At 41.6% G+C, this 21,098-nt stretch overlaps 1 protein-coding gene and 1 pseudogene across 2 annotated transcripts; one reads left to right on the top strand and one right to left on the bottom strand.

The window, feature by feature from the left end:
* Positions 1-5,931: 5,931 nt before the first annotated feature.
* NANOG (Nanog homeobox) lies at positions 5,932-12,558 on the top strand. Of its 2 annotated transcripts, none has more exons than XM_066253108.1 (4): positions 5,932-6,082; positions 9,721-9,980; positions 11,917-12,003; positions 12,187-12,558. In XM_066253108.1, the coding sequence occupies exons 1-4, from the start codon at positions 5,932-5,934 to the stop codon at positions 12,529-12,531; spliced, it is 843 nt and encodes a 280-aa protein (XP_066109205.1). In that variant the 3' UTR covers positions 12,532-12,558. The 2 variants fall into 2 exon arrangements, with proteins under 2 accessions (XP_066109205.1, XP_066109202.1); XM_066253105.1 differs by having other exon boundaries at positions 12,142-12,558.
* On the bottom strand, positions 10,805-10,884 carry LOC136321105 (U6 spliceosomal RNA; annotated as a pseudogene).
* Positions 12,559-21,098: the final 8,540 nt, after the last annotated feature.

Below are 21,098 nucleotides of genomic sequence, written 5' to 3'. Positions count from 1 at the left end.
ATTCTTTGTTGTGACACCTTAGTTATTCATTGATTGCTTTCTCCTTTTTCATATGGGCCTTAATGTGTGTGGGGGGGGGTACAGTAGAGCAAGTGACCCCATGCTCAAGCCAGCGACCTTTGGGCTCAAGCCAGCAACTACGAGGTCATGTCCAAGACCAAGCGCTTAAACCAGTGACCCCACACTAAAGCCAGTGAGCCCGCACTCAAGCCAGTGACCTCGAGGTGTTTTTGTTTGTTTGTTTTTAAATTTGAGGAGTTTATTGGCCAGCAACTACAGGGGGCTAGGGCGAACCCAAATTCTGCAGCCTATCTTGAGGTTCTGAACCTGGGTCCTCTGCATCCGAGGTCTTAGCTTTCATTTCTTTAACCCTGCCAGTAAGTCTCGTTTCAGGGCTCACATCAGATGACCAACCACAAAGGAATGTCTGATGTCACAAGCTGAGAAGTCCTGGATGATTGAAAACCCCACAACCCTTCCTACTCCCCCTCCCCCAAACCCTTAAAAAGCGCAGTCCCAGGCTGTGCCTGGCGCTTGACTCTCCCTTAGGAGTCAGCCCGGCAGGGTTCCTTCCTTCCTTTCAATAAAGCCTGCTACACTGGTCTTTTCGGACCATGGATTCTAACACAAGGCTGATGCTCTATCCTCTGTGCCACCATCTGGTCAGGCCCCTAGTAAAATTCTTGCATGCTCAAAAAAAAAAAAAAAAAGGGACTGACCGCCTGACTAGGCAGTGGCGCAGTGGATAGAGCATTAGACTGGGACATGGAGGACCAGGGTTCGAAACCCCCGAGGTCACCAGCTTAAGCCCAGGCTCGTCAGGTTCTCCGTCACACACACAAAAAAGAGACTGACAATTCAGTTTAAATATTAACCCTTCTGAACTCTCCAGTAGAGAACTTAGAATTTGTTACACATAATAATTTAGTTCTTAAATTTTATAAAACTTTAGTTACAGTAAGATCTGACAAACCTAAAACTGAACCACAAGGTAAAAAATAAATGTGCTTTTATTTGTTTTTGAAAGTTCTTGTAATTCTCCAATTTGTTAGTGTTTTAGCCACTGGAGCTGATTTATTAATTTAATAAAGATGTATTGACCGTTTCCCCTACTGCCTACCACTGTATTCCAGAGCAGTGCTTCTCAGAATTTAGGGTACACAAGAATTAGTGATTCTTAAAAGACAAGATTTCTGGGTCTTACTTCCCGTGATTCTGATTACATATGCACTGAAAACAAAACTAAAAAAAGTATAACTAGCATTATTGCCGTATTTGTTTCAGTATGGTGGTCTGAAACAGAACCCCCAATATCTTCGAGGTATGCCCATAAAATCTAAAATAAGGGTTTCACTGAATCACTTACTTACATTTGCAGCCCTGGACTCTAGCACGTTGCAGTACACCCCTCCTCCACCCGTACAGCCTACCCAAACAAACCCGAAGTCTCCGACAGCTTCTGAGGCATTCTCAACCTTATTCAAATCGCTTTCCAGGGCAAAGAATGTAGTAAGTCTGCCTTCTAGCCACCACCCCTCCCTTTTGGCCTTTCACTCCGGAGGCTCTTATGCTTGATACAATGGGACACAAGTCAGGGGGATGGGGTGAAGTTGACCCAGGCTTTTAGGCAAAGAACCCTATCATCAAAGAACAAAGCTTCTGGAACCTGCAGTTTAGAGAGCTCCAGGAAAAATAAGCATGCAGTCTTGACTGCTCTCATTTACTGAACTGCTAATTGAGAGCCAGGAAGTCAAATATTTCCCTTTTTTAAATCCCCCCCGATTTATTGAGATGTAAATTGACATATAATATTGTATTAGTTTAAGGTTTACAACATAATAATTTGATATATATTATATATGGAGAAATGATCACCATAATAAATTTAGTTACCTGTAAACCACCTCATTCCACCCCCTTTTTCTGCATTCCCTTTTATTATTATTTTTTAATTAATTTTTTTTTTTTGGTAATGTTTTCGTTTTGGCTAATACCACTATGAATGTTGGCATAAAAACATCTGTTCAAGTTCCTGCATTCAATTTTTTGGGTATGTGCACAAAAGTGGAATTGCTGGATGATATAGTAATTCTATGTTTAACTTTTTTTTTTTTTTTTTTTTTTACAGAGACAGAGAGAGAGTCAGAGAGAGGGATAGATAGGGACAGACAGGAACGAAGAGAGATGAGAAGCATCAATCATCAGTTTTTCGTTGTGACACCTTAGTTGTTCATTGATTGCTTTCTCATATGTGCCTTGACCATGGGCCTTCAGCAGACCGAGTGACCCCTTGCCTTGAGCCAGCAACCTTGGGTCCAAGTTGGTGAGCAACCTTGGGTCCAAGTTGGTGAGCTTTTTGCTCAAACTAGATGATCCCACTCTCAAGCTGGCGACCTCGAGGTCTCGAACCTGGGTCCTCCGCATCCCAGTCCGACACTCTATCCACTGCGCCAATGCCTGGTCAGGCGACTCCCCTATTCTTCTTTTTTAATCTTTATTTATTCATTTTAGAGAAGAGAGAGAGAGAGAGAGAAGGGGGAAGGAGCAGGAACCATCAACTCCCATATGTGCCTTGACCAGGCAAGCCCAGGGTTTTGAACCGGCAACCTCAGCATTTCAGGTCAACACTTTATCCACTGCGCCACCACAGGCCAGGCGACTCCCCTATTCTTAAGGTGACCAACTTTTTTACAATGAAAAGGAGGACAAAAATAAATAGAAAACAGCCTGACCTGTGGTGGCACAGTGGATAAAGCGTCGACCTGGAAATGCTGAGGTCGCCGGTTCAAAACCCTGGGCTTGCCTGGTCAAGGCACATATGGGAGTTGATGCTTCCAATTCCTCCCCCTCTTCTCTCTCTCTGTCTCTCCTCTCTCTCTCTCTATCCTCCCTCTCCTCTGTAAAATGAATAAATAAATAAAAATTAAAAAAAAAATTTTTTAAAAAAAGAAAAAAATAAATAAATAGAAAACAATATTATAAGTAAAAGAAACATTTTATTCATTGCAACAATAATACACTAATATGATTAATACATAATAAAAACATTTGTAATATTTTATATTGTAATTATGCTTACATGCCTATTAATTTTTAATAATTATAAGAAAAAAAGTAGCCTGATCAGGTGGTGGCGCAGTGGATAGAGCGTCGGACTGGGATGCGGAAGACCCAGGTTTGAGACCCCGAGGTCACCAGCTTGAGCAAGGGCTCATCTGGTTTGAGCAAAAAGCTTACCAGCTTGAACCCAATGTCGCTGGCTCAAGCAAGGGGTTACTTGGTCTGCTGAAGGCCCGCGGTCAAGGCACATAAAAAAAAAAAAGTACTCATTTAGATACAAATACATCACATCACATGCAGTGGATCAACTCTGCATAGATCAAACATGGACATTTACAGATTAGTCTTCCAATATCAAAAAGGAGGACATGTAGGAGGACTCTTTTCAAGGGAGAATGGAACTTACGAAAGGACTGTCCTACCTAAAGGAGGACAATTGGCTACCTTACTATTCTAGACACTTCTGTTTCAGAAGGATGGTCTGTGAAGACAAAGAAAAAAAGTTACATAGAATTTTATCCCCTTGTTTGGACCCAGCAATACTGTTACACGCACAAATTGGCATCTTTGCACTGTGAATAAAAAAACAATTTGCACCGGCGCAAAGCCAGCAGCTCTAGCTGGAGATCCAAGTGTCAGTGTGTGTGGTGGGGGAGGTTAGTCAAGAGTTGTATCTTGGAAAAACATTATGATTGGGATTGGCTAAGAGTTAACTTCTAGGGATGGGAGATTAAAAGGGGATAAGAAACCTGAAGTTTTTTGAATGTTGAATTTGAAAATGGGGAGGAAAATTGCAAGCCATAGACTGTTTTGTCATAAATATGTTAATGCTTGAAACTAACTCCAAAAATTCTTCTCTTAGAAGACGAATCAAAAAAGAACAGTGTGGAGATGGGAGTGGGGTTGAAGATCATGACTGGATGCCAAACCAGAGAAGAAAAAGCTGATTAAAGAAAAAAGCCAGCCTGACCAGGTGGTGGCGCAGTGGATAGAGCGTGGGACTGGGATGCAGAGGACCCAGGTTCGAGACCCCAAGGTAGCCAGCTTGAGCGCGGGCTCATCTGATTTGAGCAAAGTTCACCAGCTTGGACCCAAGGTCACTGGCTTGAGCAAGGGGTTACTTGGTCTGCTGAAGGCCCACAGTCAAGGCACATATGAGAAAGCAATCAATGAACAACTAAGGTGTTGCAATGAAAAACTAATGATTGATGCTTCTCATCTCTCCATTTCTGTCTGTCTGTCCTGGTCTATCCCTCTCTCTGACTCTCTGTCTCTGTGAAAAAAAGAAAAAGAAAAAGAAAAAAGCCAGAGGAGAAAGAAAAGCCAGCAAATGATGACTGCTTGGGAAAGAGGGAGAGACAGGAGGGCAAGCATTGACTCTGCAAGGAGCCCACCACAAATGTGTTGGCAGGTCCCTTATGGGAATATCATTTTTTTAAAAAAATTTTTATTTTATTTATTCATTTTAGAGAGGAGACAGAGAGGGACAGAGAGAGACAGAGACAGGAGGGAGGAGCTGGAAGCATCAACTCCCATATGTGCCTTGACCAGGCAAGCCCAGGGTTTCGAACCAGCGACCTCAGCATTTCCAGGTCGATGCTTTATCCACTGCGCTACCACAGGTCAGGCCATGGGAATATCATTTACCTAGAGTTCTTTTTTAACTCCTTCCTTTCAACTGGATTGGTCAACAAATTTCATTATTTTATATCTAGTAATGTCCCAAGTGAAATTAAAAGGTGGTGTTTTCATTCTATCATGTTGTCCACTGGATTAAAATAAAAATAACTACAAACGGTAATGCAAACTTGAAGGTCATGGGCATAGGATCCTGATAGAATTTCTATCAGCAGCCACCATTTATAGGTCACTAGCTGATGTGTCAAATACTGCATTTAGCTCTTTATTTTCTTTAATTCTTACAACAACACAGAGAAGGTACTTTTGTCCCTATTCACAAATGAGGAAACTAAGACTTTTAAAAATTGCTGCACCAAGATTCTATCCAGTAAGGAGTATAAAGAAACTAAAAATCTTTCATAGTAATGGTATGTGCATAATTACTCGCCGGGCACCAAAGTGTCTTGGTTAGCAGATCAGCAGATCGCAGCTCCTTTCCTCTGGATGTTGTTGAAAACAAGACAACAGTCCTATTGGAAAGACTGCCTGTCCTCCTGAAAGCTAAAAAGCAAAGCAACTTCAGTGGAAGTTGAAAACAAGTACTGTTTTTAACATCAATTGAGGCCTTAGCAACACACAATGTGTGTTTTATTGTGACCTCAGGGTAAATCAAAGAAGGAAATGAGAGTTTAAGTTTCTGCATAACTAACCTGATTTCAAGGGGTCTAGAAATTAAGGAGTTAAGTGTCCTAGTGGGAATTTCATTCACCTGCAGTAGCCTCAGGAACTGGAGGTGCATCTTTGATGTTAAAAGGTGGAAACACGATAAATCTAGAAGTATTTCGTTGTTGAGTTGATTTAGTCTGTGGCCCCAGTTTTCTCATTCCCCACCCAGTCTGGGTTATTCCGCAGCTACCTTTTGCATGACAATGGCCGTGGGGAGACTGGCAGACAGGATTAACTGAGAATTCGCAAGGGTGTGTGTGGGTGCGGGGCTGCCAGGAGGGGCGGGTCTAAATTTGGTTGACCCTTCCTTATAAATCTACATCCTCCAAAATCTCCACATTTTGCAAGATTGGGCTGTTTGGCCCCTGTTACTGCAAAGGTGATTCATTTCATTCCATCTTTTTGATACTTTTGCATTTGGAGATATTTTTAGTTCTCTGAGGTCTTCTATCTAGATTTTTAAGCCTGGGACTTTCTTACAATTTTGCTCTTTGGGCTTTTTCCCCCCTCCTTCAACTCAGCAACATGAGTGTGGATTCAGCTTGTCCCCAAAGCCTGTCCTTCTCCGAAGCATCCAATTCTAGGGAAACTTCACCAGTGCCCGAGATTTATGAGCCTGGAGAAAACTATGCATCCTTGGAAATATCATCTGCGGAGACGCTCCATATGGAGACTGGTAAGAAAATGGAATCCTTGAAAACCTGAATTCCTTAAGGGGGAAAGAGGATAAGGGTCATACTTTTCCCACTTGAGCCAGTACAGCCCATTAATAGAAGCAGGTGTCCGTTATCTATTAATCCTCAAGACACCTCTCATTCTATTCTTAGTGGCACGTGCCCTTTCACCAATGTCTTAGGTGTCAGGAGTTATGAACTGTGACTAGGGGCATGGGACTCAGCAGTTCAACTGCACACTATGTTTGAGAACTTGCATGCACACTGTAAAAACAAATGAGCTAAAGTAGATAAGCTAATGTATAAATCATTTTTTTTTTTTTTTAATGTATAAATTTTAACGCTGTTCCTGGCACACAGTAACAGTAAATATCACTAAGCCAGAAGTGATAACATCACAGCTTGGGGGTAAGGGCAAGGTGTTCATGGTGAGCGGCCTCTTCCTTGTCAGTCACTACTAGAAATGGCACGGCTGATTACATGGGTCTCACCTTGTGGAAAAGTCTGATCTCTACACAGTAGCAATTGGCTTTTCTCCCATCCTTTGGATGTATGAGTGTTAATGGAAAGCTCTTTGAGCACATACTCAGATCTCCTAAATCTCAAGGAGAAGCGTTCACTTTGCTTTATGGTAGATAATTCCGGAAGGTTTGATCTGCTGACAAAGTGGCTAGAACTCGGAATTAAAAACCAGTTTTGGCTTCAAAGCCTGTTCTCTAGTGCTTAGGCTTCTAAATAACTGAGCTAATCTGTGGTAGTACAGTGGATAGAGTGTCAACTTGGAATGCTGAGGTAGTGTCAACTTGGAATGTAAGGTCGCTGGTTCTAAACCCGGGGCTTGCCGGATCAAGGCACATGCGACAAGCAATTGATCAATGAACAATTAAAGTGAAGCAACTAAGAGTTGATACTTCTTGCTCCCGTCTGTCTCTCTCCTCTTTGTAAAATCTATAAATAATTTTTTGAAATGGCAATTGCGGGTGTGGGAGATGCTTGGGATACTTAAAGCTGGCACTGCTTTTTTAGATATTACTTGTTAAAAACTATTTACATTATTATTACAACTATAAAACTAAGTTGTGGCGAAGGAGTTAGTGCTATGTTTGAGTGTTAGATATTGTTACCCTGTTTTCCTAAACTTTGTTAATGTCCTTTGATCATTTCAAACGTGGAAAATACAGACAGTGCTGGATTGTGAGAGAAATAGCTTGGGAAAGAGCAGGTGAACATCCCTCTGTAGCAAGCAAGTGTAGATGGTGAATTTGTATAGATGTAAAACACTGCCCCACTTCTAGTCTTGAGAGCTTTCTTCTTAGAGCTACTTGCAAGAAGCACCAGGTTGTGAAGTTTTGTCTTTTAAAGCCTGTGCATTTGTACCATGACAAGGGTAGAATTGGAGTGCAAGTAGGAATTGAAGTACTTAATCTAGGTAATACAGGAAATTAATTTTTCATTCAGTTACTAAAGCTGATATGTCCAGGTGCTCTGCTAGACAGTTTTTATCTATTACCTCATTTTAATCAATGAAGAAACTGAGTGAGGGAGGAATAATTTTGGAGATGAGGTTACAGAGTAAAAATAAAGGCAAAGTCTGGACTGAAACAAACCCATTGAAATCCATGTCCTTTTAGTTCTCGTATTTAGAAATGGGCAATATAACTGTTAGCTTTATGAGATTCCCAGAATCTAATCATGTTTATTTATTTATTATTTTTTTTACATGAGTTGAGATAGGAGAAAAGAGAATTTTTAAAAATTTCTTTAAAAATTTATTTCTTCTTGCCCTGGCCAGATAGCTCAGTTGGTTAGAGCATTGTACTGATACACAGGCTGCCGGTTCAATCCCTGGTCAGGGCACATACAGAAACAGATCGATGTTTCTGTGTCTCTCTCTCCCTTCCTCTCTCTCTAAAATCAATAAATAAATTTAAAAAATTTGTTTCTTGATTTATTCATTTATTTTTATTTTTTTAAGAGAGAGAGAGGAAGGGCAAGAGGAAACCATTAATCTGTTGTTCCATTTATTTATGCACTTTTTGGTTGCTTCTTGAATGTGCCCTGCCCTGATTAGGGATCAGACTGCAACTTTGGCGCTTGGGTACGATGCTCCAACCAACTGACCTACGTGGGCAAGGCCAGGAGGGATGAGGATTTATTTGCCTTTCCGGGCCTTGGTTTCCATCAGCTGAACTCCCAATTCCTTGCGCTGCTAGAACTGCTCCTCTAGACTTCAGTGTTCTTTTTTCCTTTCATCATATTTCTTCTAAATTTTTTTGGTCATTTTTTGTTTAAAATCTCTTCCTCCTCAGGAATCACCTTAGCCCCCTTCTTGTGGCTCAGGTGTGCTGTCAGTGAGCACAATACGGTTCTTTACTAGGGTCTTGGTACAGGGCAGGCAGATACATTGTAGACAGACAGCATCAATCCTGATTTGTGCATGCAACACCAGGAGCCCTAGGAGAAGTTGCACACTTCCAGTCTCGCGAGGCTGAGTACTTTTTGCTGCCTCCTTGCATATAGACTGTATGTATGCAGCAACGGCCAATCTTTGTATTGGCAGCAGGGCGTCTCAGCTTATAGTTTCACTTTGTATTGGGGGGCTTGTACCTAGAGATTCCCATAGTTTGGGACCAGCTGGAAAGAACTAGTCATCAGTTTTAAAAGTTATGTAGGTAATGATTAAGATTACAAAAAGTTATGAAGTGACACAGTAGGTGGGAGTCAAGTGATTCAATTTGACCTTTATGAACAGCCCAGGTGTTGTCAAAGAGGTTTGAGTCCCACTGTGTTCAGCAATACTAGCGTGTTTGTTCTATTAGCCTTGTCTGTCATTATTTGCCATGTCCATTGCATGTAAAATGGTGGAACTGGATTGTATTAGATTGTACAAAAATTGGCAAATTATTCAGGTTGCTTAAGAATTGTTGCTTACTATCTAGTTCTGAGGTAGTAAGGACTTTAAAAATGTGTCTGACCAGGTGGTGGCGCAGTGGATAGAGTATCGGACTGGGATGCTGAGGACACAGGTTCGAGACCCCAAGGTCTCCAGCTTGAGCCTGGGCTCATCTGGTTTGAGCAAAAAGCTCACCAGCTTGGATCCAAGGTCACTGGCTCGAGCAAGGGGCTACTTAGTTTGCTGAAGGCCCGTGGTCAAGGCACATATGAGAAAGCAATCAATGAACAACTAAGGTGTCGCAATGCAGAACGAAAAACTAATGATTGATGCTTCTCATCTGTTCATTCCTATCTGTCCCTGTCTATCCCTCTCTCTGACTCTTTGTCTCTGTAAAAAATAAATATATAAATAAACGTATTTATAAAAAAAAAAATGTTGAAAATATGCCTGACCGGTGGTGGCACAATGGATAGAGTGTTGACCTGGAATGCTGAGGGTCCCAAGTTTGAAACCCTGAGGTCTCTCACTTGAGGATGGAATTATCAACATAATCCCCAAAGTCACTGGTTTGAACAAGGGATCACTGGCCTTGTGACTCAACTACGAGTTGAGTTGATGCTTATCTCTCTCCCTTCATGTATCTCTCTCTTCTCAAAAAAATTTAAAAAAGCTTTGCAAATAATAAATTCGTGAATTTAATATTTAAAAAGCTTTAGAGAAAAGTGTTGTTTTTATTCCCAACAGTCTCTCCTCTTCCTCCCTCCATGGACCTGCATATTCAGAACAGCCCTGATTCTTCCACCAGTCCCGACGTAATACTACCTACTTCTGTAGAGGACGATACAGTGAAGGAGGAGGAAGTCCAGGTCAAGAAACAGAAGATCAGAACCGTCTTCTCACAGACCCAGCTCTCTGTACTCAATGAAAGATTTCAGAGACAGAAATATCTCAACCTCCAGCAGATGCAAGAACTTTCTAAAACCCTGAACCTTAGCTACAAACAGGTAAGGTTGTTTTGTTCCTGTCTCTGCAATAAGAAATAAAAAATAATAATAATAAGGCTAATTTGCAGATAACATCTTTCTATGCGTTCTGCTTTTATGCACCCCCTAAATAATTTAATATGAAAATGAAATGTTTTTGTAGTATACTTTGTAACCATTGTTCATTAAACAGTCTGTTGTGTAAATGTGTCTTTATTTAACACTTCCCTGTTGCACAAACCAAAATTGTGGAAATGTTTCCAATTTTGCCTCAATCAAAAGGGGTGTATACTCCCATCTTCAGGTTAGAGAGTCCTTAACCAACATCGGTTCTCATTAAAGGAAAAATTGCATCTTTTGTTTTTATCTGGGTGCATTCGATTACTCCTGAGGTTTATCATTTTTCATGCATTTCTTTAAAAAAAATAATTTATTGGCATTTAATTTTATGGTTTTTTGTCATTTGTGCCATACTTAGAAAGTCCTCTACTCTGTGATTTTAATCTTCTGGTCTTTCTGTGATCTAATTTTCTAACAAGTTTATAAACCATGTGGAAATTTTATTTTGTGTGCTACAGTATAACTTGATATTTTCTAAATAATTGTTCTAGTTGTATGTTCATAATTTCTGAGTTAAAATTGCCACTATTCTCAGGAAATAGGTAAAGTGTTCATCTGGGTGGGGGTTAGTCATGCAAACAGTTTATCATTAACTGTGAATAATGGCATGGGTAAACTACATGTGTACTTCCTGGTTAGTAGATCTGCAGTCTGTCTTTAACTGGTTAGGTTTATTACACAAAAAGCAGCCAGCTGACTTGAGCAGCTTGATAATTCATTTATAGAATATTGATTTAAGATTCTTTTTTTCATGTCATCTTTAAGCAGGGGACATTCTAATCTTCTTTGTATTGTTCCAGGTTTCTTTTTTGTTGTTCCAGTTTTAGTATTTGTTTTTTTGTGGGTTTTTTTTTTTTGTAATTTTCTGAAGTTAAAAATGGGAGGCAGTCAGACAGACGCCCACATGTGCCCAACCGGGGTCCACCCGGCATGCCCACCAGGGGGCGATGCTTTGCCCATCTGGGGTGTTGCTCTATTGCAACCAGAGCCATTCTAGCGCCTGAGATAGAAGCCACAGAGCCATCCTCAGCGCCCAGGCCAACTTTGCTCCAATGGAGCCTTGGCTATAGGAGGGGAAGAGAGACAGAGAGGAAGGAGAGGGGGAGGGGTGGAGAAGCAGATGGGCTCCTGTGTGCCCTGGCCAGGAATAGAACCCGGGACTCCTGCACGCCAGGCCGACGCTCTACCACTGAGCAAACTGGCCAGGGCCCTTGTTCCAGTTTTAGTGTATGTGCTGCTGAAGTCAGCACGTTTTGGGTGTTTTTGTAAATTTTTTTTTAAGATTTTATTTATTCATTATAGAGAGGGGAGAGAGAGAGAGAGAGAGAAGCGGGGAAGAGCAGGAAGTATCAACTCCCATATGTGCCTTGACCAGACAAGCCCAGGGGTTTTTTTTGTTGTTTTTTTAAAATTTATTTTATTTTATTTATTCATTTTAGAGAGGAGAGAGAGAGGGACAGAGAGAGAAAGAGAGAAAGGAGAGAGAGACAGTGGGGAGGAACTGGAAGCATCAACTCCCATATGTGCCTTGACCAGGCAAGCCCAGGGTTTCAAACCGGCGACCTCAGCATTTCCAGGTCGACGCTTTATCCACTGCGCCACCACAGGTCAGGCTCAAGCCCAGGGTTTTGAATCGGCAACCTCAGCATTTCCAGGTTGACGCTTTATGCACTGCGCTACCACAGGTCAGGCTGAAGTCAGCAGGTTTTTTAAAGGACTCTAAAAATTCACATTTTGATAGCTTTAGACAGTTGTAGTTGTCAGGGGAAGAAAATGTTAACAATATTCTTTGATCCCTAGCACATCGGTATCACTACTATTTTATGTTTTCCTGCAGATTAAGACCTGGTTCCAGAACCAGAGAATGAAATGTAAGAAGTGGCAAAAATACAACTGGTCAAAGAATAGCAACCATGTGGCTCAGGTAACAGGAAATTTACTTACTGTGCTCTGGCCTTTCAGTGATTTTTTAGTTTGATCTGTTGCTGAAGCACACAATCCCAGCCACAGGCAATTCGGATTTTTCCTGTCCCCTCTCAGTGAACCCACCCTTCTCTTGCAGATGAGCTCAGCAACCACAGAGTACCGGAGCCTCTCCTATCACCAGGGATGCCTGGTGAATGCCTCTGGAAACCTGTCAACGTGGAGCAGCCATCCCTGGAACAGCCCATCTTGGAACTACCATTCCTGGAATAGTCAGACCTGGTGCCCCCAGGCCTGGAACAGCCAGGCCTGGAACAATCAGTTCTATAGTTTTGGAGAGGAGTCCCTACAGCCCCAGATCCAGTTCCAGCAAAATCTTGTCACTGATTTGGAGGTTGCCTTGGAAACTGCTGGGGAAAGCTATGATGCAATACTGCAAACCCCGAAGTATTATTGTAGTGCTCATCAAACCGTGGATCCATTCCCAGATTACTCCATGAACACACAGCCTGACTCCACCAACATATAGCCATGAACTTATAGCATAACGATGGATATATTTTCAGTCTCAATCTGGGCAGTGGCTGTATTACCTCCTAGGATTTTCTGTGTATCTCTCTGCCTTGATAAGCTGCTTCTCATTATGCCTGTGGTGCCAATTTGGAAGGGTGGGAGTGGGTTATGACCTGAATCTAATCAAAGAGGTTTCTGTAGCCTTGCTTCTGTAGACAAAGATAAAAGGTGTCTGTGGCTATAGATAATTAGATGTAGTATTATTTTGGGTAGCTCTAGGCTCTAGAATCGTAAGGTCAAGGATAGAAAGTAAAAGGACAAAGATGTGTGATAAAAGATTATTCATATTTCCTGGGATTCATATTTCTCAATTCAGGTGAATGGTTAACCTATACTATGCTTCACTGATTTCCTCTGCCCCTTTTGCTGTTTTCACTACAACCCCTAATTTGTTACTCAAGTATTTGTAAAAGATGTTTTGTATTTTGCTGCATCGTGATAATAATGACAGGTTGGCTGGTTGGTTTGTACGTTTAAATACAAATAAATAAAATGTCTATTTTACTGTTAGTTGGCTATACCCTGATTTTTACCCAGTGGTCTAAATAAAGTAAAAACTTGCTAAGCACGGTTATTTATTGCATTTTTGATGTGGGGGAAGAACTAACTGAAGTCTTTCTTAGCCATTGGGAAGACTGCTATCTCAGAAATGAGCAAAGGTGCCCTGGTAGGGCAGGTCAGTGGGTAAAACGTCAGCCCCAGCACGCTAAGGTTGCAGGTTTCATCCCCGCACAGGGCACATATCAGAAGCAACCAATGAGCGTATGTTGGGCAGATAAAATATATTATGCTCACTCTGTTAAAGATGGCGCTGCCCACGTGGAGGCCGTTGCCCAGGTGATATTAATGTGTGTTGGGGGTGGGCTGTAGGCAGACAGGGTCCTTGAAGCCTGGGGCTTGGTTTTAGGACTAAGCCTTTCCCACCCTTTTTGATGTGGGATGGTACAATTCCACCATGCCGCAGATAAGTGACTTTGTATTAGAGACTTCCCTATTTTGTATATTGGATTAAAGGTTTTGATTTCTGCACTATAAAGTGGGGGCAGACCGGGAACTTGAACTCTTGGTTCCTGAGATTATCATTAGAAGAGAGAGCAGAGGAGAGCAGGAAGAGGCCATGTGGCCAGGAGAGCAGTGCTGAGTGAGATGCCAGTTTGTATCTGGGATAAGGAGATGGGGAACTGAGGAGAATAAGGCTGGTGAGCTAGAAACCTTTGATTCTAGGAAACTCGGATAAATCAGTAGCTTTGTGAGCACTGAATGTGATTGGGTTTTGGAGCCCAGTGTATGTTTTACTTGCCTGCCGGGTGCAAGCTAGGATGAAAGATTATGGCCCACTAGTTTGTGGCTCCGTTGTTTCTTTACCGACTGTCCGAATCCAATGTGAACCTGCATGGGCTGGGCGGCTGTGATAGTTGCCCTGGCTCTGGCTGCTGGCTTTACAGCGTACAATTAAATAGAACAAATACGATGAGTTGATGCTGCTCTCTCTCCCTTACCCCCCCCCCCCTTTCTCTCTCTGAAATCAATGGAAAGTTTTTTGGGTTTTTTTTTTTAATATTTTTTAAGACTTGATTCATTTTAGAGAGGAGAGAGAAAGAGAAAGAAGGGGATAGGAGCAGGAAACATCAACTCCCACATGTGCCCTGACTGAGCAAGGCCAGGGCCTCAAACCCGGGACCTCACGGTTCCAAGTCAATGCTTTATTCACTGTGCCACTACAGATCAGGCAATGGAAAGTTGTGTGTTTTTTTTTAATTAGTAACAAAAGTCACCAAGGATATGATGATATGGTGCTTGGTGAGTTATTAATTAGACCTGAACAAACTAATTCTTTCCTCGTGTGTAATATCACTGAAACAAAATTTGTGGTTATTTTCTGGTAGAGTAACACACCTGGGAGGTTTGGGAAGTGATAAGCGGAGCCCTTGGGTTTGTAAAGAGGCTGAATCTGAATGGCAGCCCGGGGGGAGGGAAATACTGAAGTGTCACCCTGTAACATCTGTGAAAGGCTCTGACTGCTCTGCAGTATTCTCCTGCCCTGCCAGAACTATGTTGAAATAAGGTATTTTAAATAATTTTGCTATTAGTAATAACGTTGCTCTATAATCTTATTCAATTATCTAGACATTTGACAAAAGAAGAAGGCAGGAATAGTTAATTCCCACCAAGACCTAAATTCAACATGCTATTCCTTCCTAGTATCAGATATTTGAGTGTTGTGCCAACCTCCATATTATGGACCAAGTAGATAACTGAAACAACATTCACTGAACAATGAGAACAGTATATGAAATGCCATTCTCTAAGTCACTACTTGTCAGTCTTGTATATAATTCAAGCAAATTTTACTTAGACTTTCAAAAATTGATCTTTTCCTGCCACCTTCCTTTTTCACTTATGTTTTGAATGTGTGAGTGAAGGGAAAAAAATCTTAGATTAAACTAGAGCTTTCTTTTTAAGATAATTTGTCATATTTCTGCAAAATTCTTGGCTCTTAACTAAATGCAACTAATAGACAACAAATTTGAAGAAACACTAAATGGTGAACCAGAGTCTAGAAACTTCTAGGCAAAATAGCTATTATAAAGTGTCAGAACCTAGGAAACGCCAAGGCTAGCTGTCCAGTTCTGAACCCTAAAACTTTCTTTATACCCCCAGTTGCTGCTTGTGTTTACTTTGGATTAAGTTTAGTTACAAGATAATTGGGAACAGGCAAGGAAGGGCTAAGAATTGCTAACGATGTAGAGTCCAAAGACAACATTAGCAGCTATTCAAGGCAACATGCTAGGTACTGGAGAAGAAACAGGAAAGTAAGTAAGGGGAAAAGAGAACCATTGAAAAGAAAAAAGGAGAAAAAGACTGATTTCTGATGTTTATTGTTTGCTTTTGGAAATCAAACCATTTATGAAAATGCTATTCATTTACTGTTTCTTATTTCCAACAGGTAGATATAATTGAAGTAAAAGCAGAAAAACCTAAGGCAGAGGATAGTAAAACTCACAATAATTAAGAAGCCAAAGAACATTTTATTTTTTTATAAAATTGGATATTTTAATTTCAAAACTAGATGAAACTTGCTGTTAAAAACAAATTTAAGCAATAACTGCATAATGAAGTGAATCCAGTAAAAATATCTATTCAGTGATAAACACTAAACCTACAGCTATTTTGTATATTGTTTTTGTTTTGTTTTTTTTTAAATACTTTATTGATTTTACAGAGACAGGAGAGAAAGGGGAGCATGGAATGGGAAGTAACAACTCATAGTTGTTTCAGGCTAGTTGTTCATTGCTTGCTTGCGGTATGTGCCTTGACCAGGGAAGCCCGGGGTTTCAAACCGGCAACCTTGGCATTCGAGGCTGAAGGTTTATCCACTGCGCCACCACAGGCCAGGCTGTTTTTGTTTGTTTTTTAAGCTGAGGACAGTGACACAGGGAAGGGCCTAGAATAGAAGAAACAACAGGAGAGAGCCTAGGTGGGGCTGCTTTAGCTCTCTAGCAAATTTACAGAGAATAAATGAGCAGAGAAAAAAGGTTCTGGGGGTAAACCCAGGATGAGCTGCACTGCTCATTGCTCCCCTGAAGGCAATCCTGTGGGGACCCCTGCGTTTAGGAGATGCATGCCTCAGGCGGAAGGAGAAGGGAAAGGCTCAGGTAAGTTTGTTCCTGGGGAGCGAAGGTGTCTAGGTGGGTGGTTTTATATGTGAATATTAGTGGACATATTGTATCAAGATTATACTGTACATTCTCTGATTATGGTGTCACCCCTGCCAGTTAAATATGGAAGCTTTTTAAAATTTTTTTTTTTATATCTTCAAACCTCTTTGGGAAGCAGAATTTAGAAATATATTTATTTGAAAGAATCTTAAAAATTGATAATTAAATTAAAAAACAGAGTGCTTATTTTTTCTAGCTATATTAGCTAAGATTGAGATGGTTTCTTTCTTAAATATTCTCTACCAAAGCTTTTTTTTTTTTTTACAGACACAGAGAGAGGGATAGATAGGGACAGACAGACAGGAACAGACAGAGATGAGAAGAATCAATCATCAGTGTTTCATTGCGACACCTTAGTTGTTCATTGATTGCTTTCTCATATGTGCCTTGACCGTGGGCCTTCAGCAGACCGAATAACCCCTTGCTCAAGTCAGCAACCTTGGGTCCAAGCTCTTGGTGAACTTTTGCTCAAACCAGATGAGCCCGTGCTCAAGCTGGCGACCTTGGAGTCTCGAACCTGGGTCCTTCCGCATCCCAGTCCAATGCTCTATCCACTGTGCCACCTCCTGGTCAGTCACCAAAGCATTTTTTAAAGGATTTTAAAAAAATTATTCATTTTTAGAGAGAGAGAGAAGGGGGAAGGGAGAGGAATAGGAAGCATCAACTCCCATATGTGCCCAGGGTTTCGAACTGGCGACCGATGCTTTATCCTCTGCACCACCACAGGTCAGGCCCAAAGCATTTCTGATACAAAGAAAAGACTGGAAGGAAGGTAGAGGGGTGATGGGCGATGATGGAAGGAGACTTGACATAGGGTGGTGAACACACAATACAATATACAGATGGTGTATTATAGAATTGTGCACTTAAAATCTGTGTAATTTTATTAACCAATGTAACTCTAATAAATTTAATTATTAAATTTTTTAAAAAATGGAATTTAGGTAGCTAAATAAAAGAAAGATTAAGTATTTTGGTTCTTCCTAACATCTCAGTGTGATTTTTGTCATTCCCTTAAAAAAAAGGCTATTAATAAAATATTAAAGCAAGATCATTACAGCCCGGCCTGTGGTGGTGCAGTGGATAGAGCACCGACCTGGAATGCTGAGGTCACCGTTCAAATCCCCGGGATTCGCCTAATCAAGGCACATATGATAAGCAACCAATGAACAGCTAGCAGGGGTCCCCAAACTTTTTACACAGGGGGCCAGTTCACCATCCCTCAGACCGTTGGAGGGCCGGACTACAAAAAAAACTATGAACAAATCCCTATGCACACTGCACATATCTTATTTTAAAGTAAAAAAACAAAACGGGAACAAATACAATATTTAAAATAACAAACAAGTAAATTTAAATCAACAAACTGACCAGTATTTCAATGGGAACTATGCTCCTCTCACTGACCACCTATGAAAGAGGTGCCCTTCCAGAAGTGCGGCGGGGGCCGGATAAATGGCCTCAGGGGGCCGCATGTGGCCCGCGGGCCGTAGTTTGGGGACCCCTGAACTAGAGTAAAGCAACTGCTTCTCATCCCTCTCACCCCTACCCCCATAAAATCAATAAATGAAATCTTTAAAAAAAAATACAGTTAACTTTAACATCACTGTTTTTTTTTTAGTTTTTCTTTTTTTTTTTTTTTTTTTTTAGCAAACGCATGTACATGCGTACACATGCCAGTGAGAGAAAATAATACAAGAGTAAACTTTCACGTACTCACAACTGTAAAGCTCCTTTTGCCCCACCCTGGACTTTAGCTTTGTCCTGATTTTCAGCTAGTATGTCAACTTCAGTTTGTACCTGAAGGAAAGCAGCACACTGGATTGAAATGCCTGAGTCTTCTGAACTCCAGTTTGGATTCAAAGCTCATGTGTGGCAAGAGTACCCAACAGAGAACACCCTTCCGGCAGCCTTAACTCAACATCCATCTGACCTACTTTGAGAAATAAAAAACGAGAACACGCAAAAAAAAAAAAAAAAAAAAAAAAAAAAAAAAAAAAAAAAAGGTGGGAGCAGTATGTGCTTTGCTTCATGAATTTCAAGCACCCAATTCTCATGGTAAAGGACATGTTTAATTCTGTTCAGAAAAACTGTACTATTCAAAAAAAATTGGGAGTCTACAGGGGAGAGATAGGCCATGACTGCAAACCCAACGTAACGGCAGACAGCCGCCAGCCAGAGAGGCAGGAAAGTGGGGAAGGGCCTTCAGTAAAGTAAACATTTCTCCCAGGCCCAAGTGACCTTTGCCTCAAGCAGGAGATAAAGGGAATTTGTTAAATAAAGAAGCCAGTTGGGACTGACAAAAGTTTCCAGCAAAGGAAGTTGGTTGACTAAGGATATCGAAATGTAGGCATTTGAATAGGTTCCTTGGTGTGAGGTTGAAGTGTAACCAGATTGAAAAGAAGTAGCAGCTGGTGGTCAGTTTCTGGCTTAAACTATTCTTGATTTCTGGATGGTTATCAGCTCCAGTCCTAGAAGGAAGTGCCCTTGAGAATTTTAGAAGGTTAAATGCCTGGAAAATGACTTTTATTTTCCCCCAGGGACAGAGAGAGAGAGAGTCAGAGAGAGGGATAGACAGACAGAAACGGAGAGAGATGAGAAGCATCAATCTTCAGTTTTTCATTGCGGTTCCTTAGTTGTTCATTGATTGCTCTCTTATATGTGCCTTGACCGCGGGCCTTCAACAGAGCGAGTAACCCCTTGCTCGAGCCAATGACCTTGTCGGGGTATCGAACCTGGGTCCTCCGCATCTATCCACTGCGCCACCACCTGGTCAGGCTGGAAAGTGACTGGTGCAAAGGTAACACTACCCCCTTGTACCCTACCACACTAGCTATCAAACAAAAATATTTCACAGAGCAAATTAACACACTAGAAGCAAATTAATCAAACACAGGGCATGAAGCATAGGAAATGAGATGGTCATGCTGATGCACTTGGGGCACAAGTGGGGTAGAAAGTGTCACAATGTTCATATGGCCCACCTCTCTGACACATGATATGGTGACAAGAACTAAGGGCAAGTATTGAGGACCAGAACTTGAGGTTGAACAAGGCCAGGGATCTGCAGAAGGAAGGTGTCTGGACACAGTCCCACAGGCTTGCACTATCAGACACTGGGGGCAAGTATTTCTGGCCACAAAAGTAGTTCTCCTTCACCTAATGATGGAATTTATTCTCCTGTGGAATTTATTTCTCCTAGTTGGTCAGAATACATGTGAGGTCAACAAAGAATGGCCAATATAAGAATGATGCATTTTGAGTGCCTCTGGTGTATAAGGATATTTAGTATTAAAGTGTCTCTTATTCCTTCCATCTTTCAGTGTTGTGTGCATGTGTACCTACTTATTTAAATCTAACATCTTACCAATGAATAATTTGTTTATAGTTACTGTGCCTTATGTGTTACATAAATTGTATTTGCTTTCTCTTCCATAGTCAGAGTGAGCATTCTCAAACAATACGGTCAGTGCACATTGCACTATATTAGCCACACAGTTTTGTCCTTTCTGCAAATCTCTAAATCTTCTTTAATTCCTAGCCTCCCCTAGATCCTGCATCTTACTTAAGTCTCTTACCTCCATCAGCCGCTTATCCTACAGTCATACCCACTATTCCCCCAAACTAAGTCAGCCTTTGCAGAAGCCGGTCCCATGCTGTTCAGTGAACCACTAAACACAGTGTTAACTCCCACCAGTTCCCTGATCAATTCCTATCTCATTAGGTCAGTAAAATCCTTTTATCTACTGAGACTCTACCCTCTGGGAAGAAAAAGCTCTTGTTTAAATACCTGCTACATCAGTCTTCGTCAGGGTTAGAGAAATATGATTATTCTTAACTTTGTCGGTGGCTCTTTCCCGTCTATCCTTATGCCACTGGCATCGTCCAAAGGGACAGTAAAAAATAAAGTGAGTTTCTTTTATTTTTACTTTTTTTAGCGAGAGAGACAGAGACAAAGAGAGAAATGGAAGAGAGACAGATGGGAACAGACTGACAGGAAGAGAGAGAGATGAGAAGCATCAACTCAGAGTTGTGACACCTTGGTTGTTCATTGATTGCTTTCTCATATGTGCCTTGACCCGGGGGCTTCAGCAGAGCCAGTGACTCCTTGCTCAAGCCAGTGACCCTTCGCTCAAGCTGGGTGAGCTCATACTTTAGCCAGCAACCTCGGGATTTCAAACCTGGGTCTTCTGCCTCCTAGGCCGACATCTATTCAGTGCGCCACTGCCTGGTCAGGCATAAAGTTAACTATCATTTATACATTGTTGGGCAGATAAAATGTATTATGCTCACTTTGTTAAAGATGACGCCGCCCACGTGGAGGCCGTTGCCCAGGTGATATTAATGTTTGTCTCTGTGGGCTAAAGGCAGGTAGAATCCTTGTAGCCTGGGGCTTGGTTTTGGGATTAAGCCTTTCCACCCTTTTTGCTGTGGGGTGGTACAATTCAATCAGGCCTCACAGAAGTGACTGGATTGGAGACTTCCCTATTTTGTATATTGGATTAGAGGTTGTGAAGCTACAATATAAAATGGGGGCAGAACAGAGTTTGGCCGGTTGGTTCCTGAGGTTAGCATGAGAGAGCAGAGGGAGTAGAGCCAGCAGCGGAAGTAGGCCACGTGGAGGAGGCCAGGAGAAGCAGCCAAGATGGCGGAGTGCTGAGTGAGATACCAGTTTGTGTAGAGTTTGTATCTGGAATAAGGAAGGAGATGGGGAACTGAGGAGAATAAGGCTGGTGAGCTAGAAACCTTTGATTCTAGGAAACTCGGATAAGTCAGTGGCTTTGTGAGCACTGAGTGTGACTGG

Source organism: Saccopteryx bilineata, chromosome 1 (assembly GCF_036850765.1).
Source record: "Saccopteryx bilineata isolate mSacBil1 chromosome 1, mSacBil1_pri_phased_curated, whole genome shotgun sequence".
Classification (NCBI taxonomy): domain Eukaryota; kingdom Metazoa; phylum Chordata; class Mammalia; order Chiroptera; family Emballonuridae; genus Saccopteryx; species Saccopteryx bilineata.
The sequence above is the reverse complement of the archived record's forward strand: the minus strand, read 5'-3'. Positions and strand labels throughout refer to the sequence as shown.

Bases quoted from the DNA above. Each gene is read 5' to 3' on its own strand.
- NANOG (XM_066253105.1), top strand. From the start codon at position 5,932: ATGAGTGTGGATTCAGCTTGTCCCCAAAGCCTGTCCTTCTCCGAAGCA. The intron at 9,981-11,916 runs GTAAGGTTGTTT...GTTTTCCTGCAG, and splicing joins TGAACCTTAGCTACAAACAG to ATTAAGACCTGGTTCCAGAA. The intron at 12,004-12,141 runs GTAACAGGAAAT...CTTCTCTTGCAG, and splicing joins ATAGCAACCATGTGGCTCAG to ATGAGCTCAGCAACCACAGA.